At 46.9% G+C, this 25119-nt stretch overlaps 1 protein-coding gene across 1 annotated transcript in view; it reads right to left on the bottom strand.

The window, feature by feature from the left end:
- Positions 1 to 25119, bottom strand: part of LOC135174753 (potassium voltage-gated channel subfamily KQT member 1-like) — a 393404-nt gene that overhangs the window by 351411 nt on the left and 16874 nt on the right. The window contains 8 exon segments of the mRNA XM_064142287.1: positions 1222 to 1375; positions 1984 to 2136; positions 3917 to 4012; positions 5533 to 5643; positions 10680 to 10820; positions 11483 to 11579; positions 12058 to 12136; positions 14392 to 14518. Of these exon segments, the coding sequence (XP_063998357.1) occupies positions 1222 to 1375; positions 1984 to 2136; positions 3917 to 4012; positions 5533 to 5643; positions 10680 to 10820; positions 11483 to 11579; positions 12058 to 12136; positions 14392 to 14518 (958 nt within the window).

Below are 25119 nucleotides of genomic sequence, written 5' to 3'. Positions count from 1 at the left end.
CCAGGTGCAAACCCTTGAATTTGACCTTGCTGGACTCCATGATGCCACAAGTTCTTACCCACATTTCAACCACGAGCTTAATGAAAAGCAGATTTTCCCAAGGAAAGCAGAACCTTGGATCAGCAGTGAAAAGTCAGCCAGCTTCCAGGTTCAAATACAAGAGCCACTTACAGCAACACACAGTACTTGAAATGAGGCAAGAAAAATCCCCACTTACTAAAACCTCTCAGCAGCCACTAAGCATAAAAATACTGATCTGTCCCTGTCACAGTTTATTTGTACAATGTAAGATACGTTTCCTGCTTAGTTTCCCTTCCTTTATGCTCCCTGTGAAGTAAAGTTTAAAGGTGAGGTAAACTGAGAAAATTTTCTATCCACTTCTGAGCAGATTTAACAGCATATCCAACACCTTAATGCAGTTAGCTTCTGTAAGCAAATAAAGCTCTTTCGACGTTCACCCCACATATCAAGCTAAACATTTCCTTTGTGTCCTGCTTTTGTGATGTCATTGTCTGTGGTTTGAGGCATCTGGCTTTACAGAGCAGCTCAAGATCATTTCTTCAGGGAAGTTTTCCTTTTATCAGTTCAATTCACTTTAATATTTTCTCTTTAAAAAATGCTAGCATGAAGATAAGTAACAGTAAATCACAGTATCACAGTATCATCAGGGTTGGAAGAGACCTCACAGATCATCAAGTCCAACCCTTTACCACAGAGCTCAAGGCCAGACCATGGCACCAAGTGCCACGTCCAACCTTGCCTTGAACAGCTCCAGGGACAGCGACTCCACCACCTCCCCGGGCAGCCCATTCCAGTGTCCAATGACTCTCTCAGTGAAGAACTTTCTCCTCACCTCCAGCCTAAATTTCCCCTGGCGCAGCCTGAGGCTGTGTCCTCTCGTTCTGGTGCTGGCCACCTGAGAGAAGAGAGCAACCTCCCCCTGGCCACAACCTCCCCTCAGGTAGTTGTAGACAGCAATAAGGTCACCCCTGAGCCTCCTCTTCTCCAGGCTAACCAATCCCAGCTCCCTCAGCCTCTCCTCATAGGGCTTGTGCTCAAGGCCTCTCACCAGCCTCGTCACCCTTCTCTGGACACACTCAAGCATCTCAGCATCCCTTTTAAACTGGGGGGCCCAGAACTGAACACAATACTCAAGGTGTGGTCTAACCAGTGCAGAGTACAGGGGCAGAATGACCTCCCTGCTCCTGCTGGGTAAATTACCTCCTGGTTCATCAGTATAGAAGGACACAGCTCTGTTGTCTTCATCCATGTAATGAGCGATCTGTGGAGCTGACAGGGTATCCTCTGCTGGCTTTACTGCAGGGGCAGAGCTGTTTGTGCAGCCTAACTTTCCTTTGCTTCTGGATCTTCTGGCCTGTGGTAATAGAAAAGGAATATGTGAAGGGACTATGAAAGCCAGGGAAGCACACATGTGAACAACAAATGAGCTTCACTACACAGGAAAGGCATTTGAGGGTCAGCTGGGATGTTGGGGTTTTTGGGTTGGTTTTGAGGTGTTGGTTGGTTGTGCTTTTTGTTTGGGTTTTTTTGTTTCTTTGGTGGGTTTTTTTTGTTGTTGTTGTTGTAGCTTGGTTTGGGTTTTTGTTTGTTTGGGGTTTGTTGGGTTTTTTTTAGAGATTACTTATTAAAAATAAAAGTTCACTGGAATGTAATGAAAACATGGCAACGTTGGTCAGTATTTCCACAGCAGGTCCTTCTGAACTATCAGCTTCAACTGGGTAAGAATTCGTTTCTCAGGACAGAGATGCCCAGCACATTCTGAAAATCAGGTCACAAGTATAGTTTCTCAGTCTGGGTCTAAGCTCCTGGCACTCAAAATCTCAATCATTTGAGGATGCAGCAGCTTGACTGTAACAGCTCTCCAAAGTTCTGCTTACCCACAGACCTGGAATCGCGAGCAGGATGACAGAGCAGAGCTCTGCCAACAGAATCCTGAGCACAGTTCCTCCAGCTCTTCCTCACCTGCTTCCTTAGGCTGAGGCTAGACGGCGCTGGTGGCTCTCGGGGACTGTGCCCTGGGAGTGCCCCGCAGATCTCCCACGCTGCTGCAGAGCTGCAAGCTTTCACTGCTGCAACGCTGCAAGGTTTCTCTGCTGCATAGCACCGCCACAGAGTCTGCAAGAAAACCCCAGAGCCATAATCTCAGTGCACGAAGAGCAGGACAGCTAAAGTAGACCTTGGTGCACATCAAGCTGCCAGTGAAACCTTCAAAGTAAACATGCTGCAGAGTCACTGTGCTGTATCACACAACACCACATCTGGAAAAACATATTTGTCCCTGTATGGAACTGTGCTGAGTGTAGCTGGTAGCAGGAAACACACACTCAGCACACACAGATCTTAAGTATCATCTTTATAGCATTCTGCTTAGGAGCTGCAGTCTAACCCTGGTCAGAGGTCAAAAGAAAACCCAAAACAACAACAAAAAAACCCAACCAGGCAACCATAAGGGTTCTGCACTTTGGCCACAACAACAAAGCCAAGCAGTACTACAGGCTGGGGACAGAGTGGCTGGAGATGTTGAGGTGCTGGAACGTGTCCAGAGAAGGGCGACAAAGCTGGTGAAAGGCCTGAAGCACAAACCCTATGAGGAGAGGCTGAGGGAGCTGGGGGTGTGCAGCCTGGAGAAGAGGAGGCTCAGGGGTGACCTCATTGCTGTCTACAACTACCTGAAGGGAGGTTGTAGCCAGGTGGGGTTGGTCTCTTCTCCCAGGCAACCAGCAGCAGAACAAGGGGACACAGTCTCAAGTTGTGCTGAGGGAGGTCTAGGCTGGATGTTAGGAGGAAGTTGGTGCCAGAGAGAGTGATTGGCATTGGAATGGGCTGCCCAGGGAGGTGGTGGAGTCACTGTCCCTGGAGGTGTTCAAGAAAAGAGCAGATGAGGCACTTAGTGCCATGGTCTAGTTGACTGGCTAGGGCTGGGTGCTAGGCTGGACTGGATGATCTTGGAGGTCTCTTCCAACCTGGTTGATTCTATAAGAAACCAACAAAGGAATAAAAATGCCAAACACAAAGCCCAATCAAACAACCAAAAAAAACCAAACCAAAACCAAACCCAAAACACTCACAACCAGAAAAAGAACACCAAAATCAAAAGAAACATCCCTCATAAAGTGAATGCCCACAGGCAGAATGCTGCCATCTGCCTTTCCTGAGGTGTGCCAGGTTAACATTTCTATGCTGTGCCATTGTGTTCTCAGTACCACAGAGCATGCTATGCTGTGCCCTCTTTCTAAAGCCAGGCCTCTACATATTTCATCACCTCAGCATTAGGCAGATTGTAGGTACACAGTTGAAGGGAATATAAAAGGGAAGTTAAGTGTTAAATATTACAGCAAAGTTTTTTTTTTCACTATTTGGCCAGGCTTATTGCACCCAGTTAGTGTCATTATGCCACAGTATGGCTCAGGTTGGAAGGGACCTCAGAGCTCACCTCCTGCAACCTCCCCACCATGGGCAGGGACACCTCTCAACTAGACTCAGCTGCTCAAGGCCTCATCCAACCTGGCCTTCAACACTCCCAGGCAGGAGGCAGCCACAGCCTCCCTGGGCAGCCTATTCCAGAGTCTGACCAAAGAGCTTCTTCCCAAAATTCAGTCTAACCCTGCTCCCTCTGAGCTTCAAACCATTTCCCCTTGTCTTATACTAGACACCCTCATGAAAAGGCCCTCTCCAATTCTGAGTGAGTAAAGCCTCCTGTGCTCAGTCCTAAGGGGAGGGACAAGCAGTTCTGCTCTTCTCTCTAGTGACAGAGGCAGATCAAAAAGCTTAAGCGGCTAAACACAAGTTCTAGATTTATACAGAAGGCTACTAACACTGCTCCTCACTGTTTTCATTACTAGGCCACTCTCCCTTTCCAGTACTCTCCTAAGCATTAGGTTGTCAGGAGTCTTACCTGAATTAAGGCAGCTGCAGCTGGAATTTGTCTGTTGAAATGCTTCTGACGCTGCTTCTGTTGTACTTTCAGGGCAAAACCAGACCCCAGAATACCCTACAAATAGGTAAAATGACTAGTTGGCTTCCAACACAGCTTCATGTGTTCAGACCAGATACTCTGCATATGAAACAGTCCACTTAGGAAAGATTTTCCTACCAATATGTTCTGAGTTTCTCATTGCCCACAGTGGCAGAATTCTGGTTATTCCAACAGAGAGGTCTCAAACTGAGCACACTGAGACTGGCATCATGCAGCTGCAGTCAGCAGCATGTCTTTATTGCTCTGATCTACAGGTAGCAGTAATCAGAGGTTGTCATGTCCCTAGAAGCAACCCCACACAGTGATGGAAGAAGCAAGTTCCAATGTCTCACGACTCATCTACAGCTTTCTTGGCACTTAGTTTTTTTAACACCACCACAAACAAACAAAAACCCACCCAAAAGACCCAGAAAACAGTAACAAAACACAACTAGAGATAAGCCCTCATTTGATTTTCCGGGCAAACTGAGACAATGAGCCAAAGATACACTTCATCATTTCAGCATTTCTGTTAAAAGGTACTGCAGAAATACTTTGTCTTCTCTCATGCTTTTGATGTTCATATCTTTATTTCACCTCCATTCATTTATTTGAAGGTCTCAAAAGCCCTCAGATGATTTACAGTAGTACCATGAAGGAAAGCAGATGTCCTAGATCCCTGCTTCATGCCAGCTTTCTCCTTGCAGAACCCAGAATTGTTGTTATATAATCACAAAACAGCAGAAATGAAGCAAGTTTCACCTCTAGCACCAATCTGCTGATGAACAAAAGAAAATCCTCTCTTTTCACCTTACAAAAGAGCTTTGGTTCTGTAGCTAGCCAAAGAAAGTCTTACTCTTTTCTAGGCCATAGTTTTCTAGAACTGTCTGCAGTAAAGATCCTGACATCAGCCTTGCTCGCTGATGTATGCGCAGACACAAACACACATTTGAGGATGCCTCCATGTACATTTTGAGGCAACACCTGACTTCAAAGGCACCCATTTAAACCTCTGTGAGCCCAGGTCAGGCAGACACTTTACTGGAGTGCTCCAAGTTTCCCCCCAGTTTAGGAAGGACATTGAGATGCTTGAGCGTGTCCAGAGAAGGGCGACGAGGCTGGTGAGAGGCCTTGAGCACAGCCCTACGAGGAGAGGCTGAGGGAGCTGGGATTGTTTAGCCTGGAGAAGAGGAGGCTCAGGGCTGACCTTATTGCTGTCTACAACTACCTGAGGGGTGGTTGTGGCCAGGAGGAGGTTGCTCTCTTCTCTCAGGTGGCCAGCACCAGAACGAGAGGACACAGCCTCAGGCTGCACCAGGGGAAATTTAGGCTGGAGGTGAGGAGAAAGTTCTTCACTGAGAGAGTCATTGGACACTGAAATGGGCTGCCCGGGGAGGTGGTGGAGTCGCCGTCCCTGGAGCTGTTCAAGGCAGGATTGGATGTGGCACTTGGTGCCATGGTCTAGCCTTGAGCTCTGTGGTAAAGGGTTGGACTTGATGATCTGTGAGGTCTCTTCCAACCTTGGTGATACTGTGATAGTGTGAAGTGGTACTCACCGCTGGAAGAGCAAAGAAAGAGATAGCAAACACTGAGAAACAGGAAGCTATTGTCTTCCCAATCCACGTCTGGGGAACTTTGTCTCCATAACCGATTGTTGTCACCGTTACCTAGGCCAGAAACAAACACCTGATTCACTGCACAGTAGGGGGGAAAAAAGAAAGGGCAGCACAGCACAGACAGACTGGGAGAGAGATACTGGTAACAGCGTTGAGATTTGGGCACAAGGAAGCCATACGAGGTCACCGAGCAGCACTCCAGATCTATCCTGGGTTTCACTTCTTCAGCAGGCACTCACAACTGGCCCAGTTTGGGTACTGCAGCAGTCTGAGGCCAGATTGTTCCCACAGTTTGTACTTAGGTGCTTCCCACTCCCCAGACTGCCCATGAAAACACAGACCTGCAGTTTTTCTGCTTCTGGAAGTGTAATTCCTCAAGGCTGAAAACAAAGCTTTGAGAGTGCTGTCCTGCACACAGCCCCTGACACACATCTGACAGAGCTCTGCCCTGTGCTGCCAGGAAAGGAATCAAACCAATCCCATCCCCGCTGAGCAAGAACACAGCCAGTCCAAGACACTTTCCCTCTCCAAATAAATATGCCAGCAGACCAAAAGCCAAACCCAGTGCAGTAAACCTGCTTCACACCCTCTTTGATGCCCTGAGGGTCTTAAAGTCTATCATTTCATGGTCGTTGCAGCTGAGGCTGCCCTGAAGTTTAGTATCACTCACCAGCCTCTCCTTGTTGGTGAAGACAAGGTCCAGGACAGAACCTTTCCTTGGAAGCTCCTTTACATGTCCTTGCACAAGTCTGGAACCCTTAGAGACTTGCTGTAGTGAGGCTAAACCACTGCTAGGGTGCCAGACACCCCTGAAATGCCAGAGGGCCAAGCAGGACCCTGGTGAGACAGCAGTTTGGGACCGTTTGTGATAAGCCCCAGCAGACTGGAGGAGAGCTCTTAGGAAGTGCAGTGATCAGCAAAGGGTTGGTGTTGAGGCACAATCAGAGCCCAGGTGAAGGCTACAGGTGAAGGCCAGGCCACCAGAAGGGCTTCTAATGTAACAAGCATCAGCTGCTCATAAATTGAGCTCCAGATCAGCAGACCACGGTTGAATTGGAGATCAGCTCATGCTCAGCAGGAAACAAATACAGAGGGCTAAGCCTAAAGACACACCCTGGGCTGTGAGTGTTTGAGTGACCCCAGGTGTGGCAGATTAGAGCCATTAAGGCTTTTAGGTTGCTCAATGCCATGGCGCTGCTATCACAATGGCATGAGAGAGAAGCTTATACCCTGGAGAAGTGGAAAGCTTCTGGTTAGGAAATGAGAAATTCTGATACCAATGCCAACCACTGGGGAGAACTTGAAACTGGAAACCAATATCTGGAGGCACCAACTCTAAACCCAGTCCCATTTCCTTCCCTTTGCCTTCAATGGCAGCAGAAATACAGCTAAAAGAGACTCAAATGAGTATGTGAATTTACACTGATTACAAAAGAGGATGTGGAAATTCTTGCTGACACATATTGAGACATTCTACAATAAGCAGCTTTGCAGAAGAAATGATCAGCAGCCAAGGCATAGGAAGAATATATTTCTTCCTCCTCTCAGAAGATTTCTATTGAGTGCTGGAAGGAAGATTTGCATGGGAAAAACTATCTCCTACCAAACTGATTTTTTTCCAATTTCGAAACAATTCAGGCTTGTGTTTATTAATTTTTAATTTCTCACTCTGCTGAAGCCATCTTTGTCTGCTTTAACATATAGAAACTGCTCCCAGCACCAGCTCTGCCTCTCAGGTGTCTGTCCAGCTTTAATTTGGCTTGCTCATCAGGTGACTCCAGTGCTGTGTACCACCAGCAGTACACACAGATGAGTCTGTCAGTCAGTCCCCCCCCAAATTAAACCAGACCCCCCGAGAATTCAAGTCTGAAAATTATTTGTGTTAGTGGGGAGAGGAAGAAGCTGAAGTGGTGTTTCACTAACAGCACTTCAGCTCCTCAGTACACCCAGATAACCCCTTAAAGGTTGGGAGGTTTCTTTCCTTTTCCTCTCTTTCTCGTGAAAGGCTTCTTACTCTTTTTGCAGGCTGGGCTTTTCTGATGGAAGTTTTGTTGTTTGATTTGTTGGTTTTTTTGAGCTCTGCAACACTCAGGACTTAAACACAAAGTGCAGTCATGTTGAGCTGCCTGGGTGTTACACTGTGGAAGGCAGCCTGACATCTGACACCACAGAAAAGAAGATTTTCTGTCTCTACAGCAGGCATTTGGCTGGCAGATTCCTGCAGGTTCCTGAATGTGTCTCAGAATGTTTTGCCCTGGCTACATTAAGAGGGTTCTTTCTTGGTGACCTAATTAGTGCATTGAAGTATGTGGCAGAGATTACAAACAATGTAATTCCTGGCTTGCTTAACCACAATCAGAACCTTTTTGTACTTCTATATTAAAAAGTTATTTTTTATCTGCTCAAACAATGGTTAAATGACTAATTCTGGGAACTGACACCTGCTCTGAAACACAGATTTATTCTGGCACTTTGCAGCTAGTATGCACACACTGCAACACAGGCTCTGAAAGCATAGATACAAGCATCAGGAAAGGAAGAAGTCAGCAGAGCTTCTCAGATGCTTTAAGACAGGCAGGTGTCATGAGCTTAAAGTGTCAGAACAGCACACCTCAAAAGATATTAAATATAAGAGGGTTCAAACTGCTACCCTGGGCATGGAAATGCACTGTACGTTCTGAGCAAATACTTCTGCCACTTAACACCAGTTTACAAGAGCGATTATTTAACTCAGGTCCAGTGGTAGAGAATAGCCTAGTTTGCAGCAAAACCAATGAGCATTACCAACATCAGGAGATGAGCATGGGAAACCCAGCAGAAGAGAAGTCTCTTACACACCCTTCATTTCTTAGGAGTCAACAGAAACCTTCTGTGACCCAAGTTGCCCCGACAATGCTGCTGGAAAACTCTTCTGTGTGTGTTTCAAACATGCCACAGCCTCTAGAAGCTCTCATGAGAGGTCTTTACAGTGTAATCTGTGTGCCTGCCAAATCCAAGTGAGACAGGCTTGCAGTGAACTGGAGCAGGTGAATGTAGTTAGCATTTCAGTCCAACTCTCATTCTTTCTTTATTTTCCCTTTGCTTCAGATTTAAACCTTTCAGGTCATTTGTATCAAGTTCAGCAAGCTTGCACTTTCCACCCAAAGCAAAAGGCTACCCATAATACTCTCTGTGGCTCTTGTCAGGCACAAGAGATTTTCATAGACTCGCTACCAAGAATTTTTTCCTGTGGTTCAGTTCTGAAAGCCAAAAGTGAAATCAAATTTCACTCCCTGGTAGCTGCACATCTGTGTTTCTGTGTTACAGAAGACGTGAAAAGAAAGACTGCTTCACTTTGTCCTTTATCACTGTTGCCAGCTGTGAACTGCACCTGCACCATGACTCACTGATGCTGAGGAGGCCTGACCATCTGAAAAGCTTAAAATACAATTGGAACAGTGTTCTTGTGCCTCCCACAATCTGAGAAATGCAAAGCTGATTTGATCTTCCTGCCACACACAAAAAAATACAAGTCAGGTTTTGGAAAACACCAACCAAAAGCACTGAACACTTTGTAAGGCAAATTGCACTTTGAAATGCAGGTTGCAAGGGATCTGTCTCAACAAGGTAGTGCACATCTTAAACTTACCTGCTGGTCTTCATAAGCAAACTCCTTTTAAATTCCTGAAGTCCAAAATATTAAAAAATATGGATAAAGACAGCCTTTTTTTTAACTCTTTATTCAAATGAGTGAGACCTCACCTGGAATATCACATGAAGTTTTGGGCTCCCCAGTTCAAGAGGGATGGGGATCTACTTAGGAGAGTCCAGTGGAGTGCTATAGGGTGATGAAGGGACTGGAGCACTGCCTGATGAGGAAAGGCTGAGAGCCCTGGGGATGTTTAGTCTGGAGAGGAGAAGACTGAGAGAGCATTTCCTAGATGTTTATAAATACCTGAGGGCTGGGACAGCCTCTGCTCACTTGTGCCCTGTGACAGTACAAGGGGCAACAGATGCAAACTACAGCATGGGAAGTTCCACCTCAACATGAGGAAGAGCCTCTTTACTGTCACAGAGCACTGGAACAGGCTCCCCAGAGAAGTTATCTCTGAAGACTTTCAAGATTCCTCCGGATGCATTCCTGTGTGATCTGTACTAGATTCTATGGTCCTGCTCTGGCAGGGAGGTTGGACTAGAAGATCTCCAGAGGTCCCTTCAAACCCTGACATCCTGGGAACCTGGGGTTCCATGAAATGCTAGTTTCCAGCATTGAGAAATATTTTCTAACTCATATTTAAACATTCAGTGCAACTTGTAAAGCAAACCCTGCATAACCAGAGCTAAAAACCAAAGAATTTGAAAGACGGCAGGAGAAAGGAGATCAGCTTCACATGGAAGTTTTGTTACATGCAGGAGTAGCCCAGGCATGAACATACATCGGCAGAACTGAATGCTAAGAAATGTGGATAGTTCCCTAACTGCTGAAAATCCTTTTTCACTATCAACTCTTCCTTGATCCCCTCACTTTGATAAGGGTGTCCAGTCAGAGGACAAGGGGGAATGGTTTGAAGCTGAGGGAGAGCAGGGTTAGATTGGAGCTTAGGAAGAAGTTCTTCAGGGTGAAGGTGCTGAGACTCTGGAATAGACTGTCCAAGGAGGTTGTGACAGCCTCCTGCCTAGGGGTGTTGAAGGCCTGCTTGGGGGAGGCCTTGATCAGCCAAGTCTAGTTGAGAGGTGTCCCTGCCCATGGTACAGACCATGTAGTCTAGTAGAGTCTAGTAGAGAGGCATCCAACCCATGGAGGTTGGAGGAGATGAGCTCTGAGGTCCCTTCCAGCCTGAGCCATTCTAGGATTCTATGATTCTATGGCTTTTTGTATCTGTACATATTCAATATCTTTTGCTGAGGAATTCCTTCCACAACAAAGTTAAATACTGAAATAAATAGGATGCATTTGTTGTATTTTCAATTACAACCCTTTCAGAGGGTTTCTTACCCTTCCTACACAAACAGGTTCTGCAAAGAAATAAATGCCAGGGTGTTTAAAGAGATTCCACCTTTGCCAGGAGTGCAATGTGTGCACAGCCAGTTTGTGGGTAAACACTTACCACACCCCACCAAAGGGCATCAGCGTAGCTGGAGAAGCCTGTTTTTCCTTCTTCATCAGTTGCATCCTTCTCAGCAAGATAGACAAAATAGGACGAGAAAATTAATCCCAGGAATCCAATGTACAATGTGGTTATGAGTTCCTGTTGAAAGAGAAAGCAAAGAAGCATAGAAAGTTAGTTTCATACAAGCACTGTAAACACCTGGAGGAGGTTGCATTACAGCAGAAAAAGCAGTAAGCTACATTTCAGGTATGAAATCCAATTCCAACAAACCAGGCAGTTCAGTGACTCAGTTTCTGCTTGCATCAGACTAGAGAATTCAAAAAGCCATAGACTCATAGAATCCTAGAATTGCTTAGGTTGGAAGGGACCTCAGAGATCTTTAAGGATAACAAAGAATAAACCAATCAAAAAACCAGCAGCAAACCAACCAACCAAAAACCTGATGCCTATGCTCTGTTAGCCAATCATAGAATCATGGAATCAACCAGGTTGGAAGAGACCTCCAAGATCATCCAGTCCAACCTAGCAGCCAGCCCTAGCTAGTCAACTAGACCATGGCATCAAGTGCCTCATCCAGGCTTTTCTTGAACACCTCCAGGGACGGCGTCTCCACCACCTCCCTGGGCAGCCCATTCCCATGGCAAACCACTCTTTCTGTACTGGCCCCAGTTTAAAAGTAGAGGGAAAACGGTGATGGACTTTTAAAGTACTTCTCCCCCTGCAACAGTAACTGTTCATGTAAACCAGACTACAGTTTGAAGTCCGTTGAAAGAAGCAAGAGATCTTTGCAGCTCCAGTACCTGACGATGGATGAAAACGACGGAGCTCAGGAGCCGCCAGGTGCCACCCTGGCGATCAACGTGGAGCACGCGAAGGATCTGCAGAAACCGGATCCCCCTGCAGGAGAAACGGGCATGAAACAAGCATGTCCCTTCAGCTTGTTGCTCTGGCCTCCGGCATTCCTGCCTCTCACCGGCTGCCTGAGTTCTGCATTGTTTCCCAGCCAGTGCCCAAGCACAGTAGCACACAGGCTGCCACTCTCCAGCATTCCAGTGTCAGAACTTTTCTGATATCAAGGACATGAAAATCAGTAAATACAGCTCACGAGATGTGTGGCTGTGAAGAGCTGAGGCACCTGAAGAGCATACCTTACTGGGGCACTGGCAGAGCATACCTTACTGCAGAGGGGGCACTGGGGCACTGGCAGAGTATACTTTACTGTACAGATGGCACTGGGGCACTGGCAGAGCATACCTTACTGCAAAGGGGGCACTGGGGCACTGGCAGAACATGCCTTACTGCAGACAGGGCACTTGGGGCACTAGCAGAGCATACCTTACTGCAGAGGTGGCACTGGGGCACTGGCAGAGCATACCTTACTGCAGAGGTGGCAAACACCTGTCCATTGGATCCTATGCTCAGAACAATAATTGAGGCTACCACCACAATTAAATCTGGTCAAAAACAAAGAAAGAAAGAGAGAAAGAATGTATTAAATGTCAGCTTCCATCAATGAAACACAAGAAATCCAGTTTCATGGAATCACAGAATGGTTTGGGTTGGAAGGGACCTTCAAAGGTCATCCAGTCCAACCCCCCACAATCAGCAGGGAGGGATATTGAGATGCTTGAGCGTGTCCAGAGAAGGGCAACGAGGCTGGTGAGAGGCCTTGAGCACAGCCCTACGAGGAGAGGCTGAGGGAGCTGGGATTGTTTAGCCTGGAGAAGAGGAGGCTCAGGGGTGACCTCATTGCTGTCTACAACTACCTGAGGGGTGGTTGTGGCCAGGAGGAGGTTGCTCTCTTCTCTCAGACAGCCAGCGCCAGAACGAGAGGACACAGCCTCAGGCTGCACCAGGGGAAATTTAGGCTTGAGGTGAGGAGAAAGTTCTTCACTGAGAGAGTCATTGGACACTGGAATGGGCTGCCCGGGGAGGTGGTGGAGTCGCCGTCCCTGGAGCTGTTCAAGGCAGGATTGGACATGGCACTTGGTGCCATGGTGTAGCCTTGAGCTCTGTGGTAAAGGGTTGGACTTGATGATCTATGAGGTCTCTTCCAACCTTGGTGATACTGTGATACTGTGATCCTCCACTAGAGCAGATTGCTCACAGCCTTGTCCAGCCTCACCTTGAAGATGTCCACAGATGGGGCCTCAACTACCTCCCTGGGCAATTTGGCACCAATTTGTATTGACACCAGCCTGGCTCTCATATTGTGTGTTAATAAAAATACTTCAGGTGCTGAAAGAGATGCTTCAAACCATTCAATGGTTTGCATCTCCAGGGATGGGGCCTCAACTATCTCTCAGAGCAGCCTCTTGCAGTGTTCCAGCACCCTCATGGCATAGAACCTGTTCCTAGCATCCAATCTAAATCTGCTCTTCTCTCATTTCAAACCTTTGCCCCTTGTCCTGTCATTGCAGGCCTTAGGGTAGTAAAACTATGTAATAATTTCACAGTAAAAAGGGAATGGCTGCAGCTTCTTCCTTGGTGAGTTTAATAATTGAAATTTTAAGGATCCTGACAGAGCAGACAGCCAGAAAACCAACAAGACAAAGGCATGCACACCCTAGAAATGAATCCACGTCTTGGCTCAAAGCCCTTGCTCCAAGAGGGGAAGTCAGTTTGCTTCAGTCCCTTCTGCAACGTGCAATGTCCACGCAACTGCACTTATACTCCATGCAGACATGTGCTTTAAAAAGTGAACCAGAACTGTAAAGGTTGCCTAAAAACAGTCAGAGCTGTTGGTTTACTTTGTGTTGCAGTGGTGAATGTGGTGAAAAAATATTATTTCCAGAATCCAAATTTTTTTTCCCCACAACTCCACAGTTCACAGAGTTCCACCACCACACAACGCAAACGATGGAAGCCTCCCCAGCGCCAGAACCCCTGATTTGCTCTGATCCTAGTTCAACAAACCAGGCTGCTGCTTCCAGTTCTTGAATCCTAATCTAGCATTACTTTGAGGAGGTTTTTTTTTCTGATTTCCTTATGGCATTTCTGTGGAAAACTTTGGAACATCCTAGAATGGCTCAGGCTGGAAGGGATCTCAGAGCTCATCTCCTCCAACCTCTGCATCATGGGCAGGGACACTTCTCAACTAGACTCAGCTGCTCAAGGCCTCATCCAACCTGGCCTTCAACAGCCCGGGTAGGACACATCCACAACCTCCTTGGGCAGCCTATTCCAGAGCTTTAATACCCTCACACTAAAGAGCTTCTTCCTAAGATGCAGTCTAACCCTGCTCTCCCTCAGCTTCAAACCATTCCCTCTTGTCCTGTCTCTAGACACCCTCATGAGAAGTCCCTCTGCACCCTTCCTGTAGGATCCCTTCAGCTATTGGAAGGCAGCTCTCTAGCCTTCTCCAGGCTGAACAACCTCAGCTCCCTCAGCCTTTGTGTTTGCTTTCTATAGCAGACCTAGGGTGGGATTTTGAGTTCCAAATGGTGTCAGTTCTCTGCAGTTACACCAGTACACCCAGTGAAGATGTTTTTACAGTTTTGCCTTTCTTTAGCTGCTGTCTGCCTGCGCTTCACTGACATATCTGAATTGTTCAGCTCTAGCAATCCAGAAGTAATATCTGCAGAGATTCACAAAGCTGTGAGTGACAGACACAGCTCAGAATGCACCATGGCCACTGCAGCAGTCCACACTTTATCTTTAAAAGAGGTGATAAAGGCAAAGTTAAGGGAGAGAAGAACTGAAGTCTTACCAATAACTGATATGGGCTTCCTGGCAAAGCGCAGCCTCCCCTGGAAGCCGACGTACTTGCTCCTGCAGCCTGCAGACCACAGCCGCACCAGGTACTCAGCACCAAAAAACACAACCAGCACTATTTCCTGCCAGAATTACAAGGACAAAGCATCAGCTGTTTTTATTAAAACACATACTAGAGTTTGCACAGCCAGTTGATTTCTGGGACTAATACAAATTAACTTGAGATGAAAGATGCAGAAAAAAACTGATTGCACCTAATCTGGTCACTTTTCCTATGCAGTGCACACAAGGACGATACAATCTGCTTCTGAGGGCATGAAGTAAAGGATGGTTTAAGCTACATACATGAAGAAAAGGATGGTTTAAGCTCTATTCAATCAATGCATCACAAGGGAAACTACAGGATGCCCAGAGGCATAGAATCATAGAATCAACCAGGTTCAAAGAGACCTCCAAGATCATCCAGTCCAACCTAGCACCCAGCCCTATCCACTCAACCAGACCATGGCACTAAGTGCCTCATCCAGGCTTTGCTTGAACACCTCCAGGGACAGCGACTTCACCACCTCCCTGGGCAGCCCATTCCAATGCCAATCACTCTCTCTGCAAAGAACTTCTCCTAACATCCAGCCTAGACCTCTCCTGGCACAACTTGAGACTGTGTCCCCTTGTTTTGTTGCTGGTTGCCTGGAAGAAGAGACCAACCCCACCTGGCTACAGCCTCCCTTCAGGTAGCTGTAGACAGCAATGAGATCAACCCTGAGCCTTCTCTTCTCCAGGCTAAACAACCCCAGCTCCCTCAGCCTCTCCTCACAGGGCTGTGCTCCAGGCCTCTTACCAGCTCTGCTGTCCTTCTCTGTACACATTCCAGTATCTCAACAACTTTGATTCTGTAACATTCCTCTTTTTTTTAAATTTTTCTACTATCCATACCTCTTTATTTTTTCTTTTTAATAAGGAAGGAAGGAAGGCTCCAAGCACACCATTCCCAAAGCTAACAAGGGCATGAAACAGCTCCACAGCATAAAGCAGAATTTATAAGCATAATATCTAGAAGTGTGGTACCAAGTTTTCTACATTCAAACTAGAACTGTATGATCCCAGAGCATCTCAGGTTGTAAAAGACTCACAAGGATCAGAGTCAAACTCCATGCTCCCCACAGGACTACTCAAAATTCAACGTATGACTAAGAGCATCCTTCTGATGCTCCTTGAACTCTGGGAGGCTTGGTGCTCCCTGGGGAGCCTGTTCCAGTGACTGGCCCATCCTCTCATTGAAGTTGTTGTTTTTAATGTCCAATATGAACTTCTCCTGATGCAGATACGATCCATTTCCTTGTGTCCTGTTGTGACTCACCAGACAGGAGAGATCAGCACCCTCTCCTTCCACTGACCCCCCCTGAGGAAGCTGTAGACTGCAGTGATGTCACCACTCAACCTTCTCCAAGCTAAATAAACCAAATGACCTTAGCTGCACCTATTGCCAACTTTTGAAACTCAGCTACTTGATGGCCACATTGACCAAGACAACCACCAATCTCTGCTTCACCCACAGATCCCTCTGTGTTTACAACCCCCCAAATCTAGGAGGGCATCTTACCTAGTTGTCTACTTGCACCAGAAAGTTACCTTCAACACACTTCAGCAATTCCATCTACCTGTTTGTGGCAGCTGTGTGATACTCCCAGTTGATGCCTGGGATGCTAAAATATCCTTAAGCACAAGAGCAACTGATCTCAATTCCCTCTGCAGCATGGCATTGTAAAGCACTACTGCACAACCAAGGACCAGAATACTCTGAGATACCTCTGAAGAGAGCAAGTCAAGGAAAATCACAACATGCTATAGACTGGATGTTAGGAGGAAGTTCTTCACAGAGAGAGGAATTTGCCATTGGAATGGGCTGCCCAGGGAGGTGGAGGAGTCACCATCCCTGGAGGTGCTCAAGAAAAGCCTGGATGAGGCACTTAGTGCCATGGTCTAGTTGATTGGACAGGGCTGGGTGCTAGGTTGGATTGGATGATCTTGGAGGCCTCTTCCAACCTGGTTGATTCTATGATATGTTGAGATTTTTGCTCCTTACTTGCTTCCTCCACCCTGCAATATGCCAGCACAACCAAAACACAGCTTCCAGGCTTTGTTCCAACCCAAACCGTACCCAGTACCTGTCATGCAACACCTACTACATAAATGACAGCTTTGGAAGAGGTCTGTCTTTTAACTTCAACATGCTTGAAATCTACACCTGGGGAATTTGACAGCACCCAAAGAGTGAACATACTTCAGGCACCATTTTCACTCAACACCAACAGGTCTTTAAAATAGACATTCTAAGTGGCTGAAAAGAGACCCAAAATATTTCAAAGCTCAAAAACATGCTAAAAAACCTCTGCACTAACAGGCAAAGTTGATGTGAGTTTTGATTTTTAACCAAGTCAGGTCAACATTTCTGTATTTGTTTCTAACTTTTTATTTTGCCTGGAAGAAGAACCAAGAAAATTTGCAGTCTTCCTCTGCTTTCATGGCATTTTCAGCCTGACTAAATCTGAGGATTAGTAGAAAGCTAAGGAAGTTTACAGCACAGGCTCAAGGCAGAAACATGAGAAAATGGATATGAAATGAGCTGCCCTGGTTTGATTTTTGAAGGAGTGTATTACCTAGAGCTTTGACAAGTAACACTTCAAAATTTGTGCTGGCTGAAATCTGAATGGAAAAGTATTCAAACAGGATAGTCAATACTAAAACTCCTACATCCACCAAAGGAGGCAGAACATTGCTTTACATGGGCCTAACAGACCTGCTGGGGAATAGCACTGAAGCTTTGCAGCAGACTGAAGTCAGGAGCATATGTTATTCTACGATAGTCTATGACATCCTAATGAGCAAGCTCAGGAAGTGTGGGATGGAAGAGCAGACAGTGAGGTGGGTTAGGAACTGGTTACCAAGAGAGAGTTCCGAGGGTGGTGATCAATGGTGCCAGGTCCAGCTGTAACCAAAGGAGTCCCCTAGAGACCAGTGCTAGGGCCAGTCCTGTTCAACATCTTCATCAATGACACTGATGAGGGGACAGACAGAGCAAGTTTGCTCATGACACCAAGCTGGGAGGCTTGGCTGATACAGCTGAAAGCTGTGCGGCCATCCAGAGAGACCTGGACAGACAGAGCTGGGCACAGAGGAAACAAATGAGGTTCAACAAGGACAAGTGCAGAGTCCTGCACCTGGGGAGGAACAACAAACTGCACCAGTACAGGCTGGGAGGTGATGTGCTGGAGAGCAGCCCTGTGGAGAGGAACCTGGGAGTGCTGGTGGATAACAAGTTATCCATGGCACAGCAATGTGCCCTGGCGGCCAAGAAAGCCAATGGGATCTTGGGGTGTGTTAAGAAGAGTGCTTCCAACAAATCAAGGGAGGTTCTCCTTCCTCTCTACTCTGCCCTGGTGAGACCTCATCTTGAATACTGTGTTCAGTTTTAGGCTCCCCAGTTTAGGAGGGACAGAGATCTGCTGGAAAGGTTCCAGCAGAGGGCTACAAGGATGATTAGAGGACTGGAGGACACTGCCTTATGAAGAGAAGCTTAGGGACCTGGGACTTTTTAGTCTGGAGAAGAGAAGACTGAGAGGGGATTTAATAAATGTTTATAAACATCTGAGGGCTGGGGCTCAGGAGCAGGAGGGACAGACTCTGCTCACTTGCTCCCTGGGATAGGACAAGGAGCAATGGATGTAAGTTGCAGCATAAGAGGTTCCACCTCAACACAAGGGAGAACTTCTTTAGCGTAAGGGTCACAGAGCACTGGAACAGGCTTCCCAAAGAGGTTGTGGAGACTCCTTCTCTGGAGACATTGAAGGCTTGTCTGGATGTGTTCCTCCATGATCTGTGCTAGATTGTGTGCTCCTGCTCTGGCAGGGCAGTTGGACTCGATGATCTCCTTGGGTCCTTTCCAACCCCTAATATCCTGTGATCATTCTGTAGTTAGGTGGAAAGATAGAACCATTAACTTGAACTGAAAGAGCATTTCTGATGCAAACAGTTTCATGTCCTTATTTACCAACTGCAGGTAAAAAGGCATAACACAAGATCCTTCATATGGGTGGGCTAATCCCAGGCACAAATCCAGGCTGGGTGCAGGTTAGGTTGAGAGCAGCTCTGGAGAAAGAGGCTTGGGAGTGTCAGTTGCTGAGAAGCTCCCCATGAGCCAGCAGTGCCCTTATGCAGCCCAGGAGGCAGCCCTGTGCTGGGCTACATCCAGAGCAGTGTGGGCAGCAGGGCAAGAGATGGGATTCTGACCCTTGACTCTGCTTTGCTGAAACCTCACCTCCAATCCTGCCTCCAGTTCTGGTGTCCCCAGCATTAGGACACAGAGCTGGTGGAGAGAGTCCAGAAGAGGCCACAAAGACGATGCAAGGGCTGCAGCGCCTCAGCTGTGAGGACAGGCTGAGGGAGCTGAGGTTGTTCAGCCTGGAGAAAAGAAGACTCCAGTGGAACCTTACAGCTGCCTTCTAATAGCTGAAGGGATCCTACATGAAGGCTACAGAGGGAGTATTTTACTTCCTCAGCACTTTGATATAGGCTATTCCTTGATGATCCTCTGAGGGTACTTTTAAAAGCTGGAATTCAAGCTATATGTGGCTTGACATTATTTTATTCTCAAGGTATCTTCCAGACCCTATGACTATATTTCAACTACCAACAAGAACCCATCTTAGCCACGTCTGGGTAACCCTGCTACAGTCAGGATGGTTGCACAGGCTGCAGAAAGGAAAAATAAATGACTGACAAGAAGAAGTAACCTACATTTTTCAATAACTTTGCAATCAATTACTGATCTCAGTTCATTTTGTCCCAGGCAGGTGTCCACATCACCAAAACCACAGCAATTAACACATTTGTCAGCAGCCTCAGCCAGCCCTGGAAACCAGACAGCTCTGTAGGTGGTCCCTAAAAGGAAAAAGGGGAAGATAGAGGAACCGTTTTCAGGACAGTCAAAGCTGTCAAGGCTCACCTCTTAAAATGCCTCCTTTTCCTTCTACACTCATAAACACTTTTGGAGCCTTAAATTTATTGCCTTGCTTTTACCTTTCAGGAAAGAAAGAAAGAAAGAAAGAAAGAAAGAAAGAAAGAAAGAAAGAAAGAAAGAAAGAAAGAAAGAAAGAAAGAAAGAAAGAAAGAAAGAAAGAAAGAAAGAAAGAAAGAAAGAAAGAAAGAAAGAAAGAAAGAAAGAAAGAAAGAAAGAAAGAAAGAAAGAAAGAAAGAAAGAAAGAAAGAAAGAAAGAAAGAAAGAAAGAAAGAAAGAAAGAAAGAAAGAAAGAAAGAAAGAAAGAAAGAAAGAAAGAAAGAAAGAAAGAAAGAAAGAAAGAAAGAAAGAAAGAAAGAAAGAAAGAAAGAAAGAAAGAAAGAAAGAAAGAAAGAAAGAAAGAAAGAAAGAAAGAAAGAAAGAAAGAAAGAAAGAAAGAAAGAAAGAAAGAAAGAAAGAAAGAAAGAAAGAAAGAAAGAAAGAAAGAAAGAGAAAGAAAGAAAGAAAGAAAGGGAGGGAGGGAGGGAGGGAGGGAGGGAGGGAGGGAGGGAGGGAGGGAGGGAGGGAGGGAGGGAGGGAGGGAGGGAGGGAGGGAGGGAGGGAGGGAGGGAGGGAGGAAGAAAAGCATCCATTTTCTGGAGAATCAGTAAATACTAAAATGGCAACAAAAGATGATGAGGAGTGGTTGTAGACAAAACATGAACTAGAAAAGCAAATAGCAACCCAACTATGCTGCTGCTGAGTGACATCCACCTGCACGGCAGTTGGAGTCCCCTTGGCTCTCTGACATTTTCCAGAAGCCTGGTTTTCAACCTGGGATCATATTCACAAGGATCCTGCAAGGATTTCTCTTTCTTCATGTAGGCTCCCAGCAGGCTTTTTCACCTTGCCCTGCAAGTGGTGAAGGCAGAAATCCATGGAGAATCCCCAGCAGATTTCATTACCCTAGGAAGCTATCTGGCATCAATAAAAACTATACAAATCAAAGGCAAAAAGAACAAACCTTTAACTCAAAGTAAATAAGAGCCACACCAGGCTTATCAACACAGAGCCAATAACCACCTTTGGCTACTCTATCTAGCAATCAACTCCGAGTGCTGCTCTTCCATTTTCCTCAGCAACCTTCTCTGAACTCCCCTGAGGAAAGAAAGGGAAAGCAAAGCTGCTTGGAACAGAACAGCTGCCACCAGCTATAGGACATTTGCCATAGCATACTGAAGGCTGAGGAGACAGGTGTGGCCAAACACAGAGCATCATCCTCCCTCTGGGGCACTGAAACTGCTGCAGGGGTACAGCCAGGGGTATGCTGTGTGGAGAAATGTAGCAGGGCCCTGAGGCAGTACTGCAGCTGGAATTTTCTTCCAAGGGTGGAACACAAGAAAGGAAACAAGTATGGAATAGATTCTTCACACACAACTGAGTCTCTTCCTGTTATAGTAGTGACATAGGATACTCTTGGCAATTGCAGGCAGCAGATAATAGCAGATAAAGCACTGAGCATGCAGTGAGTGGACAGAACTGATGGGCCACACCATTTCAGACTTGAATTTGGCCTTCTGCTAGCTAAGATCTCTGCCAGAGACAGGAGCAGGGCCTCATTGTTGTGTACTTGTCCCTCTTGTCTAGGGATAATAAAACCAAATCACAGGATGACAGAATGTCAGGGGCTTGAAGGGACCTCCAGAGATCATCTACTCCAACCCTCCTGCCAGAGCAGGATCACCCAGGACAGACCACACAGGAACACATCCAGGTGGGTTTGGAATGTTTCCAGAGAAGAATACTCCACAACCTCTCTGGGTAGCCTACTCCAGAGCTCTGGCACCCTCACAGGGAAAAAGTTATCCCTTCTCTTCCTGTGGAACTTCCTCTGCTCCAGCTTGCACCTACTGCCCCTTGTCCTGTCATTGGACATCCCTGAGCAGAGCCTGGCTCCATCCCTCCACATCTTTATCCACATGAATGAGGGCAGCCCTCAGGCTCCTCTGCTGCAAGCTAAAGAGCCCCAGCTCCCTCAGCCTGTCCTCACAGGGAGATGTTCCACAGCCTTCAGCAGCTTTGTGGCTCCGTGCTGGACTCTCTCAAGGGGTTCCCTGAGATCCTTCTTAGCTGAGGGGCCGAGAACTAGACACAATATTCCAGATGTGGCCTCACTAGGGAAGAACAGAGGGGCAGAACAAATTAAACCAGACACAACATCAAAAAAATACAACAAACCCCCACCAAACACACACTTCTAGTATTCCTTACCCACTCAGATGGAAGTCCTTAAACTCATTTCATCTTAGTATGTTCTTAAGTCTAACCACTGCATAACTTCTCCCCCTGTCCATACCCCCACTACATCCAGTAACAGATAATCGTGGGCCAAAAAGATGATTGAAGGGCTGGAGCACCTCTGCTATGAGGACAGGCTGAGGGAGCTGGGGGTGCTCAGCCTGGAGAACTGAAGAACTGGGTGGGTCATAGAACTGCCTTACAATAGCTGAAGGGATCCTCCAGGAAGGCTGCAGAGGGACTTTTCCTAAGGGTGCGTAGAGACAGGACAAGGGGGAATGGTTTGAAGCTGAGCAAGAGCAGGGTTAGACTGGATTTTAGGAAGAAGCTCTTCAGTGTGAGGGTGGTGAGCCTCTGGAATAGGCTGCCCAGAGAGGTTGTGGCTGCCTCCTGCCTGAAGTTGTTGAAGGCCAGGTTGGATGAGGCCTTGAACAGCCAAGTCTAATTGAGAGGTGTCCCTGCCCAGGGTGTGGAGGTTGGAGGAGATGAGCTCTGAGGTCCCTTCCAATCCAAGCCTTGCTAAGATTCTGCGATTCTATTCTTAGTATAATTCAATTTTATTAGTTTTATTAAAATATGGGAAAATAACCCTGAAGGGAAATAGGTCTGCAAATAACTTCCATCTGTATGTAAGTCAATCAGTCAAATAAGGAATCCTCGTGGAAAAGCCATCAACTTTTACCCAAAATCTGTCCTTGATGACCAAATTAAAAAATGCTCACATCAACAGAGAAAATCAACATTTTAATCAGCAAACAAAACAGAGAGCCTGGAATTCACCACAGATCACAGCACGCTCCTGGAAGGCTGCAAGGGGAAGCAGGAGAAGGGAAGGAGTTGGGTTGGAGTGGTTTCAGTGCACACATGAAAAGGGGGATATTTTCTCAGCTGCAGCTGTGTTTGAGGTGGGGAGCACACACAAGGCTCTCTTCACTCTTTTTATTGGGGTATTTAGGTGCTGGGGAGCAGGAGGAAGCAGGATGGCTCAATGAATGGTGTGTGCTCTCCGAGGCTCCAGCAAGGAACCGCAGCTCAGAACAATGAGGCCTCAGAAGCAGGCATGAAGTTTTAATAGTCCAAATGTTTGCACACGTGTGCTCCTGTCCAGAAGTTCATCTGATAACCTAGCCTCAAGGTTCTTCAGCCCTTGGAGCTGAAAATGCCCATTTAGTGACCTGTTTAGCTTCAGAGTTACTCACAGGCTATGAAAACCCACTGATCCTGGAGTACCTATTCCTTGTCAACAGTCTCTCACAAAGATGGGTGCCATCTTACATGACTAGAAAGATCTGGGGAACTACAGACCTGTAGGGCTGACACTGCTGCCAGGGAAGGTCATGGGATGTCCAGAGAAGGGCAACAAAGCTGGTGAGGGGCCTGGAGCACAGACCTGTGAGGAGAGGCTGAGGGAGCTGGGGGTGTGCAGCCTGGAGAAGAGAAGGCTCAGGGCTGACCACATTGCTGCCCACAACTACCTGAAGGGAGGTTGTAGCCAGGTGGGAGTGGTCTCTTCTGCCAGGCAACCAACAAGAGAACAAGGGGACACAGTCTCAAGTTGTGCCGGGGTAGATATATGCTGGATGTTAGGAGGAAGTTCTTCCCAGAGAGAGTGATTGGCATTGGAATGGGCTGCCCAGGGAGGTGGTGGAGACACCATCCCTGGAGGGGTTCAAGCAAAGCCTGAATGGGGCACTTAGTACCATGGTCTAGTGGATTGGATAGGGCTGGCTGCTAGGTTGGAGTGGATGATCTTGGAGGTCTCCTCCAACCTGGCTGATTCTATGATCCTGAGTGCCATTGCACACCATACACAGGACAACTGAGCAGGTCACTTTGTCATAGAAGGAGATAAGATTTGTTAAGCAGGACCTGCCCTTCATAAATCTGCGCTGGCTGGGCCTGCCTAATGGCTGTGGATGTTGCCTACCTGAACTTCTGCAAAGCCCTTGACAGTTTCTGACAGCATTCTTATGACAGAAATGGCTGCTCACAGCTTGGACAGGCACACACTCTTCTGGGTAAAGCACTGGCTGGGTGGCCAGGCCGAAAGAGGGGTGACCAATAGAGCCACATCCAGCTGGTGGCTGGTCACAAGTGGTGTTCCCCAGGGTTCAGTACTGAGATTGACTCTAACTAACATCTTTATCAATGATTCTGATTAGGAGTTAGAGTACAACATTAGTAAATTTGCAGATGACAGCAAGTTAGGCAGGAGTGTTGATCTGCACAAGGTTAGGGAGACTCAGACAGATTGGATCAATGGGCCAAGGTCAGTGGGATGAGCCTCAACAAGGCCAAGTGCTGGATCCTGCACTTAAGCCACCACAACCCCATGCAACACTTCAGGCTCGGGGAAGTGCGGCTGGGAAGTTGTACAGCAGAGAGGTCCCTGGAGGTTCTAATTGACAAGAGGCTGAATAATCAATAAGAGGGCACTAGTGTGCCCAGGAGGCAAAGCAAGCCAGTGGTATCCTGGCTTGGATCAGCAATGATGTGACCAGCAGAAATGGGTCAGAGATTGTCCTCCTGGCCTCAGCACTGATGAGGCCACCCCTCAAGTGATGGATTCAGTTTGGGGCACCTCCATACAAGAAAGACATTGAGGGGCTGGAGCAGGTGCAAAGAGGAGCAGCTAAACTGGGGAAGGGTCTAGAGAATGAGTCTGGTGAAGAGTGGCTGAGTGAGCTGGGACTGTTTAGTATGAGGAAGAGGAGGCTGAGGGGAGACCTCATGGCCCTCTACATCTACCCAAACGGACAAAAGAGACAGATTGGTGCTGGTCTCTTCTGACAGGGAATTAGTGACAGAACAAGAGGGAACAGCCTCAAGCTGCACCAGGGGAGGCTTAGTCTGGACATTAGGACAAATGCTGTCACTGCAAGAGTGGTCAGGCATTGGAAGAGGTCGCCCATGGAGTCACCATCTCTGGAGGTGTTTAAAGGTTGTTGAGATGTGGTACTTAGTGCTATGGTTTGGTGGTGACCTTGGTAGAGGTTCCAACATATGGCAGATAAGATGCCAATCACTGCTATATTATCATTATTATCATTAGCTTGTTCAGACTTACATCTCCTAGACAACACCAATGCATTCTATGATCACATGCAAGAGTGCTGTAAGAAGGCCTTTTGGTTGTGCACTGATAACAGAGCACCTGCAGAGATGCAGCACTGAGATAAGTCAGCTTTTGCTCCAGCCCATAACACTGTTTCCTGCACGGCTCTGCCTGGCAGCATTGCAGAGAAGTCACATTTTGATGACATGCTCCAAACTGGCAGGCAAGTAGGAACTAAATGAGCACAGTTAAATCAATGTGGTTTACAGCAAAGCCATTCTGGTTCTTTACAGTCAGGAACTCTTTTGGTGTTCTTACATTTTCAAAGCAATTAACATCAAGCTAATAAAACAGTGACAAGTTCTCCTTTCACCTAC

This window comes from Pogoniulus pusillus, chromosome 4 (assembly GCF_015220805.1).
Source record: "Pogoniulus pusillus isolate bPogPus1 chromosome 4, bPogPus1.pri, whole genome shotgun sequence".
In the NCBI taxonomy this organism is placed as follows: domain Eukaryota; kingdom Metazoa; phylum Chordata; class Aves; order Piciformes; family Lybiidae; genus Pogoniulus; species Pogoniulus pusillus.
Note: the sequence above shows the minus strand (reverse complement) of the source record. Positions and strands in the feature narration are given on the sequence as shown.